General features: G+C 48.2%; 1 protein-coding gene across 1 annotated transcript in view; it reads left to right on the plus strand.

The window, feature by feature from the left end:
• Positions 1 to 13,451, plus strand: part of GRB2 (growth factor receptor bound protein 2) — a 60,121-nt gene extending 46,670 nt beyond the window's left edge. The window contains exons 3-6 of the mRNA XM_054593189.1: positions 3,287 to 3,384; positions 9,066 to 9,188; positions 11,963 to 12,131; positions 12,912 to 13,451. Of these exons, the coding sequence (XP_054449164.1) occupies positions 3,287 to 3,384; positions 9,066 to 9,188; positions 11,963 to 12,131; positions 12,912 to 13,097 (576 nt within the window). The 3' untranslated portion in view covers positions 13,098 to 13,451. The remainder of the gene's footprint in view (positions 1 to 3,286; positions 3,385 to 9,065; positions 9,189 to 11,962; positions 12,132 to 12,911) is intronic.
• The last annotated feature ends 3,516 nt before the right edge of the window (positions 13,452 to 16,967 follow it).

Raw genomic sequence — 16,967 nt, forward strand, 5'->3', positions numbered from 1 at the left:
TGTGACCAGGGTCACGGAATGGAGACGGGTAGAGCAGAACGCGCGCAGTGCCCTGAGCCGTCCCTGGGGAAGACGGTTTCATTTCTGGGAATGTCTCACTTTCCCAGGACAGTGATGGCGAGCCATCATTGTGTGGGCCTCTGAGGTCTCACCCTCTTATTTTGTTTCCCTCTGTATTTTGGAGGCTGTGAAAAGTTTGTACTCGAGATGTATGAGGCCCTGGTATGGTTTTCTTATCTGTGAATTAGACCATAGTAGTACTGTGTTCTCTTGACTGAAATATTTCTAACTTTTAGTTGAACTATGATGTACATCTTGAAAAGTTTATATATAGGTACACAATTCAGTAGATTTTCACAGATTGAACACACTCGGATACCCAGCACGCGTGAAATGTAACAGAGACACCTCGAAAGCCCCCATGGGTCCCCTTCCATTGACTGGAATAGTTTTAATTCTCCTGTATAAACCTTACATCATTCCTCATCATTTAGGTTTCTTCTCCAGTAGGACTCTAACAAATTATTTTAAGTCCTTTTTCTTTTGCAAAAAAGAAAAAACCTCACCGAAACTTGTCTCTTCCTCCTTTGGTAATCTCATCTCTTGATCAATCTGCTTCCGTTAGACCAAAGTGTTTTGTGGGGCTACAAGTCATAACTTGAGGGAATATGGAGGCTGGAATAGAACATGTGGCTGTAGGGTGGTAGCTAAAAACATTCCTTGGAATTTGCAAACTGAATGAAAATTTGGTGTTGATCTCAGCCCTCAGTTTGTTAAGAGGTAATGAACGAGTGCATGATGAGAGATGCCTTCTGCTTCTGTCACGGGGAAATGGTGGCGGGAGCAGCTTCCTCATTCTCCGAACTCTGATGAAGCTTTTAAAAATTGCTTGTGAAGGATGTGAGCTTTCCTCTAAAACCATAGCAAATTAAATAGTCTTTGTAGGTACAAACTTACCCACTTATAGTTCTGGTCCCTTTCTTCTCTCTGTTCCACGTTAGACTCACTTATATTAATTTGTGTCCTTTGCTGTTTTAAACATGTGACTAAAACTTAATTTTAAAATATCTTTTAAATTATGCCGTCCTAGTTCCAAGGCTTGCACGTGAAAGCTGATGTCCCAGTGGAGCGGGTGGGTGGAAAGACGGTCTGTGGCTCGCAGGGTGGCCTGCAGCCAGCAGGGACACTCTTAGAGGCATGCACAGCCACACTTTGGTTTTCTCCGTGCTAGAATGTTCCAGAGAACCAAAATTTTCTCCATTCACATACACAGTATATTAAAAATAGACTAGCCCTGACTGGTATGGTTCGGTTGACTTCATTCCATCAAACGAAAGGTCACCGGTGGGATTCCTAGTCAGGACACAGGCCTGGGTTGCGGGTTCAGTCCCAGTCTGGGCACAAACCAGATCTCACACATCAGTGTTTCTCTCCCTGCCTTTCTCCCTTCTTTGCCCTCTCTGTAAAAATAAGTAAAATCTTTAAAAAAAAACAACCCCAACTAAATGCATTAATTCCATATTTCCCTACCTTCTTAGGGAGAAAGGTATTCTAAACACCAAGTAATAATTTTGTGCTGCAGAAAATCATAGTTCTAAACTGATGCTGAGTCTGGAAGTTGCCCTGGAGTTTCCTTTATCAGGAGGTTTCACTTTTTAGGGGCACGTTTGCCTCTGTCTTAGTAAAGGTGACAAGAACTTGCTATATGAACTGCTGGCGTGAAGCAGTTATCCTTAAATTAAAAGTGACCTTTTCCAGATGATTACCTTATTCTGTTTTGATGGCCAAATGGGCCATAATCACCTTCTGACCCTGGCAGGAATTTTAAAAGCATTTGAAAAACTTGTTCGTAAGCCTAAAGTTTGTTGTTGTTGTTGTTGTTACTAAACGATGCTTTATAAAGTAATTACTAGGCCACATTTTTCTTCAAGCCCTTTTTCTTGGTAGATAACGGAATCCTGGCTTTAAGCAGCATTTAAAATCGCTCCTTTGCTCTCATGTTGTTGAGGCTGATGTGACGTCTGTGGGGTGTCAGCCCCTCGGGCCCCAGCGTCTTCTGTGGCGCTGACGGCCCGGCCTCACTGCTCAGGGATGCAGTGTCAGCGCGGCAGGGGGCGCTGTTAAGAACAGCCCCTCTCAAACCAGCGTCTTCCACATGCATTTTATGACTGTCCAGCAGCCGGACAACTCAGCTGGCTATAGCACAGTGCAGTGTTTTATTTTTGAAAGCATGAATGCATTTTACATGTATATTAATTTGTATTATTACAGGATTTAATAAAATACAATGATTTGTTAGGGAAGTGGGGAACAATGACGAAAGGAAACAAACTTTCATCGCTGAAGCTAATGGGATTTACCAATGACTGATTTTTTTCAGAGCTTGCAAATTCACACTCAGAATTTGCTACCTTATCTTACACACTTAAACTCGGTGGCTTACATGCCTAGGGCCAGAGGTTGACCAGCATCACAGATGGGCACATGCCTTGTAACGCGCTCCACGGCATATCCTCTGTTCAGAGTGAATTCCCTTCCGGACTCATTTAATTCAGGACCATTAGCTGGTTAGCTTTCAGTATTAATCGATACCTATTTAGTCAGGAGCAGTGACCTCTTTTCCCTTAAATTGTCAGATTCAAAAATGACAACAACCATCTAATGTAAATGAATCAAAATTTTACCTTTTTCTTTTTTTTTATCAGATAGCAAAACATATTGTTTGGTGTACCGCACAATTTTAGTGCTTGGTGTGTGTGCACCATGAGATGGGAAAGGTTGAAAATCGCTCCTGCACAGTGTGTGGTGCCATGGCCTCGCCTGTCGGTGTAGCTCGCAGGGAACAGTATTGGAGAGGCCACTCATGTGGCCTCTGACAGCCCGTGTGGGTCGCTAGCCAGTGGCCTTCGGGAATGAGGGCACGTCTCTGGGTCTGCACTCAGCGGGAGAACACAGTGTAGGTGTGTGCGCTGTTTTCCAGAACCTCCTCTCCCAAACTGACCTGTTACTTTTCCCTGTCAGCCCCCTTCTGCTGTTCTACTGAGAGTTCAGTGTTAGATGCCCAAGAGCCTGAACTCTCATTTCCAGGGACAGTTCTCTTTGTTTTTAATTTTAACTGTGAGGGTTGTTTGAAGTTTAAAGAAATGTTTCTTGCATCCATGTACCTGATAATACTTCAGATAACACCTTTTACAAACAAACCTAAACGGCAATATAATTGTTTCAGTGGCTACCCTTTCCGGAGTGAAAAGGACATGATTAATTTTTTTTTCTTATTTCTTTTTAGGTTTTGAATGAAGAATGTGATCAGAACTGGTACAAGGCAGAACTCAATGGGAAAGATGGCTTCATTCCCAAGAATTACATAGAAATGAAACCCCATCCGTAAGTTCGGCTCTACTGTCTCCCAAGAGTCAGACCTGCCTGTTTGTTTCCAATGATGTTTTTAAAACAGATCACTGAGACGCATGTCATACTTTCAATTTGTTCTTCCAAGGGAATTAACAAAACATTGATTTTGCATATTAATAATAGTGTATAATGATAATATAATAAAGTCAATAATAGCTTATGTTTCAGATGAATGGTAGTTGCTGGTGATCTTTAGTGAAACAATTGTTTTCATTTAAAACAACAGTTTATACACTATTATGCAATAGTGTATATGTTTTAGATTAATAGTAACTGTCAGTCATCTTCAGGTAATAAAACAACAGTTAATGCAGGTCCATAGTTTTTTTGTATGAAACAATTGGGGCTAATGTTTCATAATTCTGGAGTTTTTGTTTTGTTTTGTTGTTGAGTTTTGGAAAGGGTATGTATCCCATGGTTTTATGTTGCTGTTTGATTATCCTGTGGGGCCATGTCTTAATAGCCTTTGTATCCTCAGAGCATGATGCTCGGCATAAAATGGGTTGATACTCACTGCTCCTCCTCTCCACTTGGTGTTCTTATTTCAGAGATAACAAAATGATCGCCTACTCAGCTGCTGAAAGCAGTGAACCTTTTTTCTTTTCTTACGTTTTTAGAGCCCCTCCCGTTCACACTGGTAACGGACATACTGGGGCCCTGGAAGCCTGTCGGGACCACTGCCCTCCCACCCTCACCCTCGCCCTTCATTGGCTGTGCTCCTCCCCCTACCGCCGTCGGTCCACACTCCGTACTGCACGGGGACTGAGGCGCTCAGTGTTCGGATCAGAGCGCCACTGAGACACGACAAAATCCTTCTGCTTGGTTTAAAACAAGTGATGTGGCCTTTTTTTTTTTTTTTTTTTTTTAATTGGGGAGGGAGGGAGGAGAGAGAGACTTTTTTCCCCACTTATTTATGCATTCATTTACTGAGTCTTGTATGTGGTCTGACTGGGGATCAAACCTGCAGCCTTGGCTTATCAGGACAACACTCTAACCAGCCGAGCTGCCCAGCCAGGGCCACAAATGATAAGACTTTTAGATGACTTGACCCACCTTGAATACCAGCACATTTGTCCCTCACCCTCATTGTCACCGTTCTAATGTGTACCTGTCATTTCTCTTCCCTCAAGTATGAGCAGGATATTAACCACACCTTATCTTACGCAGAACTTACAATGTCATAGAACTCGAAGGGGCCTTCAAGATTGTCTAGTTTATTCATCTTTATCCTACAAATTAGGAATACTTTTGGTATTTTTATTTCAATGCCATTATTTTATGGATATAGTTCTCATTCTAAAAGACTCACAGTGTAGAAAACTATAGAGCAATATATGAGTTTCTCCCCATATACATAACACTTTCGGAGGTTACCATCACTAACAATTAAATGGGGGCCAAATGCTACCTTATGAACTAAATCTCTTCAAAGATGATTTTGCAACCCAACCACTGTGGCTCAGTTGGTTGGGCGATGTCCTGCAAAGTGAAAAGTCACTGGTTTGATTCCTGGCAGGGCTTGTGCCTGGGTAGTGGATTCGGTCCCCTGTTGGGACACATGCGAGACGCCTGATGTTTCTCTCCATCTCTTTCTCCTTCCTTCCCCTCCCCTTTAAAATCAAAATAAAATAAATAAGTAAGATTTTTTTAAAAAAGATTTCGCTTTCTATACAATGAAAGAAATGATGAGGAGCTTTACCATAAAGCTGTCTTTTGGTTCATGCTTTGGTCAGTAAACTCGTACACAGTTACTAGGTGGCAGAGACTGTGCTAGGTGCTAGGAAGTTAGGTGCCGTAGTTAAGTTATGGTTTCACAACATTTCCATGTGGTTAACGTGAAGTCTCTGAGAGAGCACATCCAGGAAGCCGTAGCCTGGAAAGAGAAGGTGGGGTCGCTCTGCAGTTTGGTAATGGGAAGATATCTATAATGAAGAAACTGAAGTACTCAGAGAAACATCTTTCTATTTCAAGAACCTGGCACCTCTTGGTGGCTCAGTAGAACTCCATTGAATGATTTACAAGGTGAAAATAGGTCTAATCTTCAAACTTCTTTTTTCCAGTTTTTGTTTGGAACCTGTACTGTCTTATATCTCCATGACTTAAGAGTTCAGCCTCTCCTCCTCCTCCATCCCCCACCAAAGATTTTTTTAGAGTCCTCGGAGAATTTATGCCTTCTGCGTTTGTGCTCCCAGAAAGTGTGCTAAGCGCAGCTTTGGGTTCTTACAGCCACTTAGTGTCGGTGTTTGCTTTGGGGGCTGTGTGAGCTTTTTTTGTGAACAGCATGTGGACGCACCCCTGCGGGAGAAGCCGCTGGGGAGTGGCCCCAGGAGCAGGAGGGGCTCCGCAGTCACGGTGCGTCCTCCCTCCCCTGGTCCCTGGAAGCCACATAGTGTGTGCACCCCTGTCCCTTCAGTCCACCCTCAGAATAGGCCAAGGGCTGGCTAAGCTTCTGTGAAAGGCCAGGTAATAAATATTAATATTGTAGGCTTTGTGGGCCACGGGCAGTCTCTTTCATGATACATATTCTTCTTTTGAAATTTTTAAAAACAGTCCCAGATTGTGGGCTATACAAACACTGGGCAAATTTAGTTCAAGGGCCATGGTTTGCTGACTCCAGCACTAAATCCAATAATAACAAAATCAACTTAAGTTACTTTTCATTTTCATATTTCCAGGCAGAAAGGGAATTCAGAACATCATACTGTAATTTTTATATTAAATAAAAATGCCTGTCCTCTACGTCCTTGTTTCCTTTCAAGTTGTTTCAGGTGCCAGAGGCGTTTGGAATGCAACCATTAAGAAAAGAGAGGAAAGGCCCCCTTTGTGGAAAGCTGTGGTTACTGCGTGATTGGCGGGTTAGCCTTTGAGGGAGAGCTGCTCTCGTGCCGGGTTCCCCGCTGTGAAGAACTTTGGCCAGTTGGTCGGGGAGCATCCAGTCCAGGTGCTGTTCACAGACTCTGGCTGGAAACCTCCCCCCCGCCGCCACCCCCCCCCCGCCCCCCGCCCCGCCAAGCCCTGAGCGGATTGCTAAAAGAGGACATCACCTCGGACCTTTGTGGTGTTTGGTCTCCCAGGCAGGTTTTCTGTTCCGGGAGGGCTCTGGGGCTGGACACCCGGAAGCGCAGAGTGAGTGTCAGTTTCGTGGCCGTGGGGCGCACAGAGTCCCGGGCCTCCCCCTGCCCTGCCCTCCCTTCCTCTTCCCCAGCCCATCCCGAAATCTTTAGTTTTTGTTAAAAAGAGGGAAGTTATGACCTGATAACAGCATTTGAGTTATTAGCAAATTGAACACAGACTACAAATGATTGTTGGCATTTGTGTTGCAAGATGAGTTGTAGATACTGGGGATGGATCCAAATATGTGCTTTCACATTAAATACATATGGGTGGGAGCCTATGAGACGTAGTCAGGAATTAAATTGCAAAATAAACAGCCTCCTCCCATTAGCTTTCTCCTTTGCTGTTTGTCTTGTGGTATAAATCCATCTTTTTAAAGATTTTTAAAAGTTTGACCATAGCCATGTAGTTACATATAAATATCACCATCAAACTTCCAAACAGTATAAAATTCTATGGAAATGTAGGGTGATGGTATTTAAATGTAACTGAGAGTGATAGCTACTCCTCACGTAGTGCCGCGGTCCTTATGTTGTGGGACATCCTTGGCGGCTGGGGGGTGGGGAGGTTGGAGGGGGCGGGGGTGTGTGTGTGTGTGTGTGTGTGTGTGTGTGTGTGTGTGTGTGTGTGTGTACGTGTGTACACACACGTACACGTGCTTATAATGGGAGCAGATACAAAAGAAATATTTACTTAATAAAGTCTCCAGTTAATTTTCAATTTTTCAATCTGGGTGCTTGTAACAGGGGTGTGTTTACTTTGTATAAATTCCAGTTAGTATGCTTTCCTTCACTACAGTTTTTGTTTTTTAATTGAAAATAAAATTGAGTTCATTTTAAACTGGGGACAAGAAAGCCCTGCAGCCGTATCTGTTGTCTGTGCGCCATAAGGGAAGGTCTACAGCCTACACGTACAGCTGCCAACAGTTGCTGCCCCAGGGGAGTTTGAGGGAAGAGTCTTGTTTTTTATTTTTACTGAATGCACATCTAGGTTATTTTAATTTCTTACATTTTAAAAAGCGGGAAAGAAAAGCAAAACGCCTGCCTGCTGGGATGCTCTTGGGGGTTTAGGAGGAAAGAGCGTGGCTATTGAGTAACTTCACCCCACCCCAGGCAACTGCCAGTGCCTGCAAGCGCCTCATAAACTCGAAAGCACCAGAGATTGAAATAGGAAAGATCTGCATGGCCTCAGTGGTGTTAGCCATGGTCTCATACCTGGAGGTCATTCTCTGCATATGTGATTTTCCTGCATGGCCTGGCTTCCAGGCACTGGAGGACCTACCCCCGGGGTCATTTGTAGAAGCAGGAGGATAGATTGTGCCAGCTCCTCAGCAGCTTGGCCTTGGAAAAGCAAAATGAGAAGGACAAAAATAGGTAGATATAGGAATGTTGAAAAGTTAACTAATGGCAACCTGTGAATGTATCCTTCCAGCAGCTCACATCCCTGTGTTTGAATTTTAGTATAGTGTGTGCTTTTAGAGACCCCTTGCCGATGCAGTTGCTTACAAGTAAGAGATGCATAAGTGAGGTTAATGGACTGTTCTGTACCTTTGTTTTTGTAGTTTGTAGATGTAATGAATGTTAGTTACCATGTTAGGCATTTAATGAAGCATGTAGGTCTTAATTAGCTCTAAGAAACACGGTTGCTTTTTTAAAATAATCATAACAATACAGTAAAGACAACTTTGAAAAGAGAACATTGTTTTCTCAGTTCATCCATCCTAATTAGTATGGTTTTCATGTGAAATGCTTAGGCAGCTGTGACGTGGAGCTTGTGCAGAGAGCTGTCCCCCTCCCTCCTGGTAAAGCCACAGGCCAGTCGCTCCCACCGTTTTCTATGAATTCACTCTCTTTTTCTTGGGACCAAGGTGAATTAGCATTGGGAGCAGAAGAACCTAACTTGCTCCATATGCCCCTGCACCTGGTCAGTTACCCTGTTCCTGCTGGCTCCTGAAAGCTGAACTCGGAGCAGGGGGGGCAGGGGCTAGCGTTGAGAGCAGGGCCGGCCTCAGAGGCTTGTGGAGGCTGCCCTCTTGGCTGGAACCTCTTCCCACTGAGCTGTTGCAGGAAGCAGCCCTGTCTCCAGCTTCTGAGCCTTGAAGCCTTCCTACCCCCATTTCCCACTCTAGCAAAGCTGCCGCTCTATCAGGTGGCTGCAAGACGGAGCCTGTCTCCCCTTCTCTGGGTCACATCAATAGGCCTGGGCTTTCCCCGTGCCTTGCTATGAGTCAGCAGGGGGCCCAGTGGGTTTTGGTCCTGGAGTCCCATTTTTAAGAGTCTTCCTCTAGAGGAAGTGGCCTACGATCACGCCTTATGGGTCTCTTTCTGGAGAGCGGGGTGGGGTGCCGTCGTTTGAAGGGAGATGGCCCACCTCTCACAGGAGGACCTGACCGAATGGCCTGGCCGGGCACGTTGAGACTGAAGGGTGAAGAAGGAGGCCCTTCCCGAGCAAGGAGTGTTCTGTCACTCCCATTTCAGAGGCCGTGTGTCCCGTTTCTTTCTGGGGAAGCAGAGGTTGACTGGCTTGCCTTCCTTCCCTAGGTGGTTTTTTGGCAAAATCCCCAGAGCCAAGGCAGAAGAAATGCTTAGCAAACAGCGGCATGACGGGGCCTTCCTCATCCGAGAGAGCGAGAGCGCTCCCGGGGATTTCTCCCTCTCCGTCAAGTGAGTATTCCCTGCTTCGGCTGCCTGCGCCCTGTCCCGCGGCGAGCGGCGAAGCCATAGACCAGGTGTCTGGTGGGGGTTCAGCCTAAACAGTATTTTACAAATAAGATATTACATGAAAATCCTAACTTCTGGCCCCTCTTAAAAATTTGTCCTAGCAGCCGTGGGCCTGGGATCCCTCTGGAAGCTGTTGCTGAGTGAGCGGCAGTCGCACAGACAGCCTGTGCTCGCCCGGTTTCCCCAACCCTCGTGTGTCCGTGCCCACAGCTCGCTCTGCACCCCTCCCCAGGGGGGTCCCTGCGCTCCGCTCTCTTCCACGGCTGCCTGGCGGCCATGCCCGCCCTTGCAAGCCTTCCCCAGCCACCCGGCGTCCGTCTGCCAGCACCAGCTGCGCAGGCGCTCACATTCCTATAAAAGATCACCACAGGGCTTGGGGGGTTCACTTTCCCTCCTGCTAAATTTAAATGTGGAAGGGAGCTGGTGGACAGGGACTGGCAGGGCAGGCGGTGTTGCCACGCTGGGAGTCACGGAGAATATGGGTTGGGACTTAGAGGGTTCGAAGCAGATCTGCCCCGTTGGTGACCGAAGGCTATCGAAACTGTCCTGTCATTTCCATGTGTTCTGACTCCGCCCTTTTCTAATTGATAATATGTGATCTCAGCCACACACACCCCCCCCCCAATCCTAAAAATCAGGTCATTCTTTATATGACGAAGGAATGAGCAGTTTAAAAATGATTTTTTAAAATGAAGGATTTGCCATTTTTTAATGATGTAAAAGTTTTTTTGTGTGTGTGTTTTTTTTTTTGCTTTCAAAAATCAACTGAATATCTTGTTTAATCTCAAGACAAAATGTGTGGTTAAAGTGTAGGTTTTTTGAAACGTAGATTTAAATTTAGAATTTTTTTTCCCTCACTGAAGATATGGGAGGTGGTTTCAGGTGGAGCTTGCAATACTTTATATCTGTGCTTCCAGCATAATTTTTAGTCCCAACATGAACAAATCAGACTGGGTTTAATTATAAATTTTTCTTTTCTAACAATGGACTTTTTAGTAGACCTTATTTTTTAGAGCAGTTTTGGTTCACAGCGAAAGTGAAAGGCGCAGAGACCCCCCCCACACACATTCCCACCTGCTTTTGATGTGCTGATTAAACACATGCAGATGAGGGTCTGGTGAAGAGCACCTCACGCAGAGATGTCTGCACACTTCTTATTAGCGTGTATTTCACCACCTGTTTCCTTGTGCGTTACCCTGAGCCCGTGTAAATCGAACGACAGGGGCGAGGTGTCAGAAGCGATCAGTGGACTCCATCGTGGCAGTTGGCGTCCATGCGAGGGCCTCGTCTGGGACCCACTGACCACGGCGCCTGGTAGCCGCCAGTGCTCCCACGTCACTCCCTGTTACCCAGTAAAAAGTTTGAAGAGTTCATGTATTTATTGTCTTAAAATAAAACTTGAAATCGATGTCATTAACCATCTTGATCAAAGATGATGTAAAGGAGGTTCAAGAATCTAGTCTCTGAGATGTTTCTCTCATTTCAAGATGTGAGTCTGTGGGGGAAACCACTGCAGTCCTTTCAGAAACCAGCCACTGCACGGTGGCAGCGGACTTCTAGGGGACCCAGAGTGTCATTTGAGTATGTCCTTCCTCATAACACTTTCTCCTCATCTGTCTTTTTTTTCCTTGTGAAATAGCAACACAGCAGATCCTTTCATTATAACACTGATGAAACGTGGTAGGAATTTAACCCTTGCTTCTGTCAATTCAACTGTGATAAAATCGGTTTCGTTGTAAGTCGTTTGCCTAAAGGTGCAGGACCTGTGGACGACGATCAAGTGAGGATTCACTGCTCTCAGTACTGGGCATCTCCTTGTCAGTGGCTTCCTAGAGGCTCAGTGCTGCCACCTGCTGGGTTGTTTTTAAGAAGTGTGTTGTTTCTTTAGCGTTTATGACGTGGGGGATGAGAGACTGGTTTGTTCCTTGAACAGGCCTTGCTGGAGTGCCTTTTGCAGGCTGGCCCTGGTGTGGACACCGAGGACTGGGCAGTGAGCAGGACAGGCAGAGCCTGCGCCCAGCTGATGGGCTGGCCTCGAGGCGCTGTGACAGGGGCCGTTCCGCCCCGCCTGGCTCTTCTGCTGCTGTGGGCCAGTGTAAAGGGAGCATTTGCCTTTTACCAGGCGATAGAGGAGCCTTTTCGGGGCAGGGAGGCGGGGTGCAGGTGGCGCTGGGCCTCTGTTTATTGTCCCAATATGTTCTTTTGTTCTGAGACCTCTTTTCCCATGAGTAGGACTAAAATTCCTGAGTGGAACTTAAAGCTGTTCCCAGGTACAGAACTGTTGAAAATATGTCCAATCTCTCCTCTTCATACCTTATTTATTTCCTTTCCCACCTTTTGTAGTCTTTAAAATCACATACGATTTTTTTTTTCTTTATTTTAAACTGGAACAGGTAATTAAGTCACACCCTTTGCCTTAAATAGGCTCTGTTTCTTTCATTTGATACCATGTGAGGCATGCCGCGGGTTAGGACTTCCCTGTTTATTTACAGACACCTTGAGAACGTGTCTTCAGAACGTCATAGGTAGTGGACAGTCCTCAGGGAGCGCGCTAGGAGCGGCAGGCGTCCTAGCCCTCCGGCCTGGAGTCCTGCTCCGCTGCAGCCCTGGCCCCGGGCTGCGAGGGATGTCGCCTGTCTACAGGCAGGTGGCCCCAGGGGCCAGCCGGGACACAGCCCCCTGATCTGGTCCCCTGTGTACTCCCTGCCCCTCCCCAGGTTTGGAAACGACGTGCAGCACTTCAAGGTGCTCCGAGACGGAGCCGGGAAATACTTCCTCTGGGTGGTGAAGTTCAATTCTTTGAATGAGCTTGTAGATTATCACAGATCTACATCCGTCTCCAGAAACCAGCAGATATTTCTCCGGGACATAGAACAGGTGCCACAGGTAAGCCTCATAAGAGGGAGGCGGGATCATTTTTAGCAGTGCAAACAGCTCCTCGGGCGGGCAGCTGCCTCTTCAAAGGACTGCTTCTGGCACTTCTGCGCTCATTATTTAACATGTTACCTTTAACTCAGGTTAAAGATTTGAATCTGAGATAGAATGCCAGTAGTCTTGCCTTTCCCAGGGGCTGCGCCTCCAAGACAGTGTCTTGCTGGTTTCCTGCCTGTGTCTGTAGGAGGGCGGGCCTCTAACACGCTCCCCAGGGCTCCTTCCCTGGAAGCCAAGGGAGGGGAAAGCCCCCCTATGAGGGAGAGAGGCCACACTCGCTCCTGTGTCCCTAGTCCTGAAATTCTACTCATAAGCTCTGGTAAGCACCACCTTACTCATTCCAGCTCATGGCTTTTTGACTCTATAAAACCTTCAGGGTTTTATAAGTGATAGTGATAGGAACTGAAGCATTTTCAGATCCTGGGATGCTACGTAAAACCTGATGGCTGTTTCTGAAGTTCTCTCCTCTTAAAGCAGCACTTGCTGCTCCTGCTTAGTAATAATGGCACAAGCAGGCCCCCAGAGTTGAGGTCTCCACTGGAGAAAGATCACACTGTCCCCAGTAGAGTAAACTCAGACCATGTAAGAACAAAGGGAGAGGGAGGAGAAGTGGAGGTTTATTTCAGGAGATGTGGGAAAGCTGGCGCCCACCTGTTGCCTCCCACAAGCGGAGCCCCCCCGCCCCCGGGGCGGCCACACCTCGGGTGCCATGCGTGTCTCTCCCTGCCCCTGCAGCAGCCGACGTACGTCCAGGCCCTCTTCGACTTCGACCCCCAGGAGGATGGAGAGCTGGGCTTCCGTCGGGGAGACTTTATCCACGTCATGGATAACTCAGACCCCAACTGGTGGAAGGGGGCTTGCCACGGGCAGACCGGCATGTTCCCCCGCAATTACGTCACCCCCGTGAACCGGAACGTCTAAGAATCGAGAAGAGGGTATTTAAAGAAAGTGAAAAATTTAAAACACATGCAAAGAATTAAACCCACGTGCTGCCTCTAACAGCAGCCCGTGAGGGAGCTCAGAACACCTGGCTGGGTCACCTGGTGACCCTCTCACTTTGGTTGGAACTTTGGGGGGGTGGGAGGGGAGTTGGATATAACAATGCCAAAACTTACCTATAAATTAAGAAAAAGATTTTTTATTACAAATTTTCACCACTGCTCCTATTTCTCTTTTGTTCTTTTTTTCATCTTTTTTTCTCTTCTGTCCATCAGTGCATGACATTTAATGCCACATATAGTCCTAGCTGATGCCAATAATAAAAGAAAAGAAACCGAGTGGGCTGGTATTTTCTCTATGCAAAATGTCTAATTGAGTTGGAGTGACCGAAGGAACAGCCATTGCTGGGGTCTCCGTGTGCGCACGCACGCGGGGCGGGGGAGCCCGTGCCCTGCAGGGTTGCCGGGGCAGGGGGGTGGCGAGTAGGGAGCACGCTCTCAGCCCCCACCTGTGTGTGTGGTCAGAGCTGGAAGTAGAGCAGGGGGTGAAAGGACGGAGCGTTGCCCCTCTTGACTTCCTGAGAAAGTTATACTGCAAACCTGTGTCTCTTTCCCACATTGTTTTCCCTACTGAATGGTATTACTGAGCATGTTGTTTTTTCATAGTGCCTTTTTCCTTATTTCAAGGGTTGCTTTATGAGTGGTGTTTTTTTTTGTTTTGTTTTGCAATAAGTTAAAGACAGTCCAGAGCTTTTCAGCCAATTTGTCCCCTACTCTGTGTAAATATTTTTCCCTCAGTGGGGAGGGGAGAACAAGGGAGAGAAGAGGAGGCAAGTAGAAGGGGAGGGGTGGGCCTTCTCCCGTCCTCAGCCAGGGGTGGTTGGGGTTCAGCTTTGATGTTGAGGAGCCCCCCCTGCACCCCTGGAGTCGAAAGGGGCGGGAGCCCAGTGTCTAGAGCTGCTACCCAGTGCGTGGTGTGAGCAGCTGCCGGGGCAAGAGGGCAGGCCGCAGCCCTGCCCCGCTGGGCCGGGCCTGGCTGAGAGGGGGACGTCAGCGTCCTTGCCTTCCTGTCTCAGGTGGTGTCTACCCCCCTTAATCCCCAGAGACCCCCTGATGCAAACCCTCGGAGCCAGCAAGTGTCCGACACGGGAAAGCCCGGGGAACTCCGGCGGCCGCACGCTGTGTCAGGACACCCCGTATTCCTACACTGGGGTAGAAAAGGAGTCTTCATTTTTCTTACTCTGAAAACCAGGGGTGTCTCTTCACGCCTTTTACCTTTGTGTCCCCAGTAACCTGCCCACATGAGCCTTAGGGCAGCATTCAAGAGGCAGCTGTGTCCGTTCACAGTGGGCTGTGTTTATAGCTGCTCCGCCCCAGCCCCCCAAAAGGAAACGTCTCTGTGAAGCAGGAATAGCGAGAAGGGAAGATCGGAAATGTAGGCAGGCCGAGTCCACCGGAGAGCTCTCCGCGTCTGCCGTCAGCTTCGTGTCCTCAGAGTGATGTGCCTGTGAACTTGCTCTCTCCACCCGGTCCCCTTCCCCCAGCAAAATGGGGACCGGGTGCCGGTGCCAGCCTGGGGTCTGAAACAGCCATCGGCGCCTCCCTGGACTCTGGCCACAGAGCCGGACTCGGCCGGAGCGCCGGGAGACCCAGGGGGCGGCTGCGCTTCCGGACAGTCTTCAGCCTCTCCGGGCTCCCTCCCTGCCGGCTCCTCCTCTCCTCGCTGGTAATGAGAGGAATGTGGCTTTCTACACCTGGACCGTCTGATTGTCTTATTTCGGAATTGATGTATATCGTGCCGCCTTGCTGAACTAAGTTTTGTGTGTATATATTTAAAAAAAAACAAAACAGTGTTTAAATAAAAAGATCCATGTACTTAATCCTTGACCTCTGCGGATAGAATTTGGTAGGTAGTGATTAACTGTGAATAATAAACATACAATGACTTCTTCACTCTGTATCTTTTCTTCCCCCCCCCTCGCCTTAAAATAGAAGCCTGAAAACGATCAGGTAGGGTCAGGGAGTCAGGACGCATGTCCTTATTCCTGACGCAGCCCGCCCCTTGGCGGGGCACAGGGGTCCCACTGGGCCCCTCCAGGGGAGCTTGCCCACAATGCAGATTCCAAGGCCCGCCCTCCGGGCTTGTGGTGGAGGGCGCAGCAGGCGTTCACAGTGTTTCTGACGGAAACCATAGGCCACACTTCGGCAACTTGGTGAGACAGAGCAGAGCTGCCTTGGCTCTTGCCCCCTTGCCCGCCGCCTGCCCTCCGCACCCCTCTCCGCCTAAGGCCGGGGAGACAGAATGGTCTGTGCTAAAGCAGGCTGTCTGCTTTTAGGGGAGCCTAGGCCTGGTCACCCACACCCAGCACTGGCTGCAGAATTTGTTCAGAGAGCGAACAAAAAAGAAACGAAACGCAAGGAATTTCCGCTGATATTCTTGGTCTGGTTCCTAAATAGGGCCCAGCGTCTGGCCTCAGCGGTGGCTGCCCTGCCCAGGCAGGGGAGTTTTCAGTTCCTCCTCCGCAGGGACCGCGCATGAGACGGCACTCACATGGCACTGTGCTGCGGGGGGCCACTGGGCGCACAGGCCACCTAGGCCAGCTGCTGCGAAGCTGAGCAGAGATTCCAAAACAGGGCCATTGAGGTAGAAACGTAATGCAGTGGCTGTCAGCCTCATTGAGGTATTGTGCTCTGTTTGATGAATGGCTTCAGAATTAATGGGGAAAGTTCTGCTTTTGTGCAGTCTGTGTGGTTACGGGGTTCTTGGTGCCAGCACCCCCCTCCAGTTATGGGGGTGTAATTCCTGGAAAGTCATCTGGGTGGGAGCGCGTCAGGGAAGACAGCCGTGGAATAGCTTGGCTGCGTTGGTGACAAAGCTCCAGGCGGGTGAGTGGCCGTGAGGCTCCCTCCAGCTCTGTCTGCAGAGCGGCCTGCTGCAGCTGGGGTGGCTGGGAGTTTGTAACAGGCTCGTCTTCCAACGTGGTCGTGGAGGGTCAGCGGCGACGGCTCCTGCCAAGTGCTCCCAGGCGATCTCTGCGGTGCCAGGGCTGCTTAGGCGGCTTGTTGGAAAGAGGAAGGTGATGAGCGCAAGGGGGCCGCCATTCCTGGACATGCCGCATTGGCCTGTGTACTGCAGTAGGTGGTCTTCAGGTTGGAACGTCTTACTTTCCCAAGGTGCCCGGACAACTAGGAAAGATGAAAGATTGTATTTGGGCACTTTGGAAATACATCTGACTCCTGAGATGCTGGGTTTACGCACAGTCAGTGCAGGTTCCCCAGATATGAGCCCTCTTTTACACAAGAACAAGGAGGGGCTGGGTACACTCAGGACCTGGTTCAGCTGGGGGCTTCCTCCACGCAGTCCCCCGGGGTTAGGAGCCCCTCACTCCAGCCAGAGCACTGAGGCAAATGAGTGACGTGCTCACCACCGAGGCTGGCCGGCATCAAGGTCCTAAACTGCTATCATGTCTTCGGTTCCTCATCACTGTTAGGAAATAAGAGGACCGTTCTGTATACCAACATCATTGATACAAAAATAGTATAGTAGGCAGCGGCGGCAATGAGCCCATTGGCTATTCAGGGCACATAAAACACTACATTTAAAACTGATGGAGTTAAGTTTAAAAGGTGTAATACTATATCCAGTCCAAAAAGATACTCCTGAGACAGTCTTTCAAAACTTGATTCTGGCCCATCCAGTCTCCAAGGACAGTCTCACTGTTGCGTACAGGCAGACCTCAGAGACGTTCCGGCCTTGGTTCCGGCCCACACGATAGAGCAGGTCACAACCTTTTTGCTGTTGGAGGGTCTGTGGAGCTCAGTAAAGCCAAACACGATAAAACGAGGAATGCCT

The sequence above is a fragment of the Pteronotus mesoamericanus genome, unplaced genomic scaffold (assembly GCF_021234165.1).
Source record: "Pteronotus mesoamericanus isolate MK-2021 breed Mesoamerican mustached bat unplaced genomic scaffold, CSHL_Meso_final scaffold_408, whole genome shotgun sequence".
NCBI classification, from domain to species: Eukaryota; Metazoa; Chordata; class Mammalia; order Chiroptera; family Mormoopidae; genus Pteronotus; species Pteronotus mesoamericanus.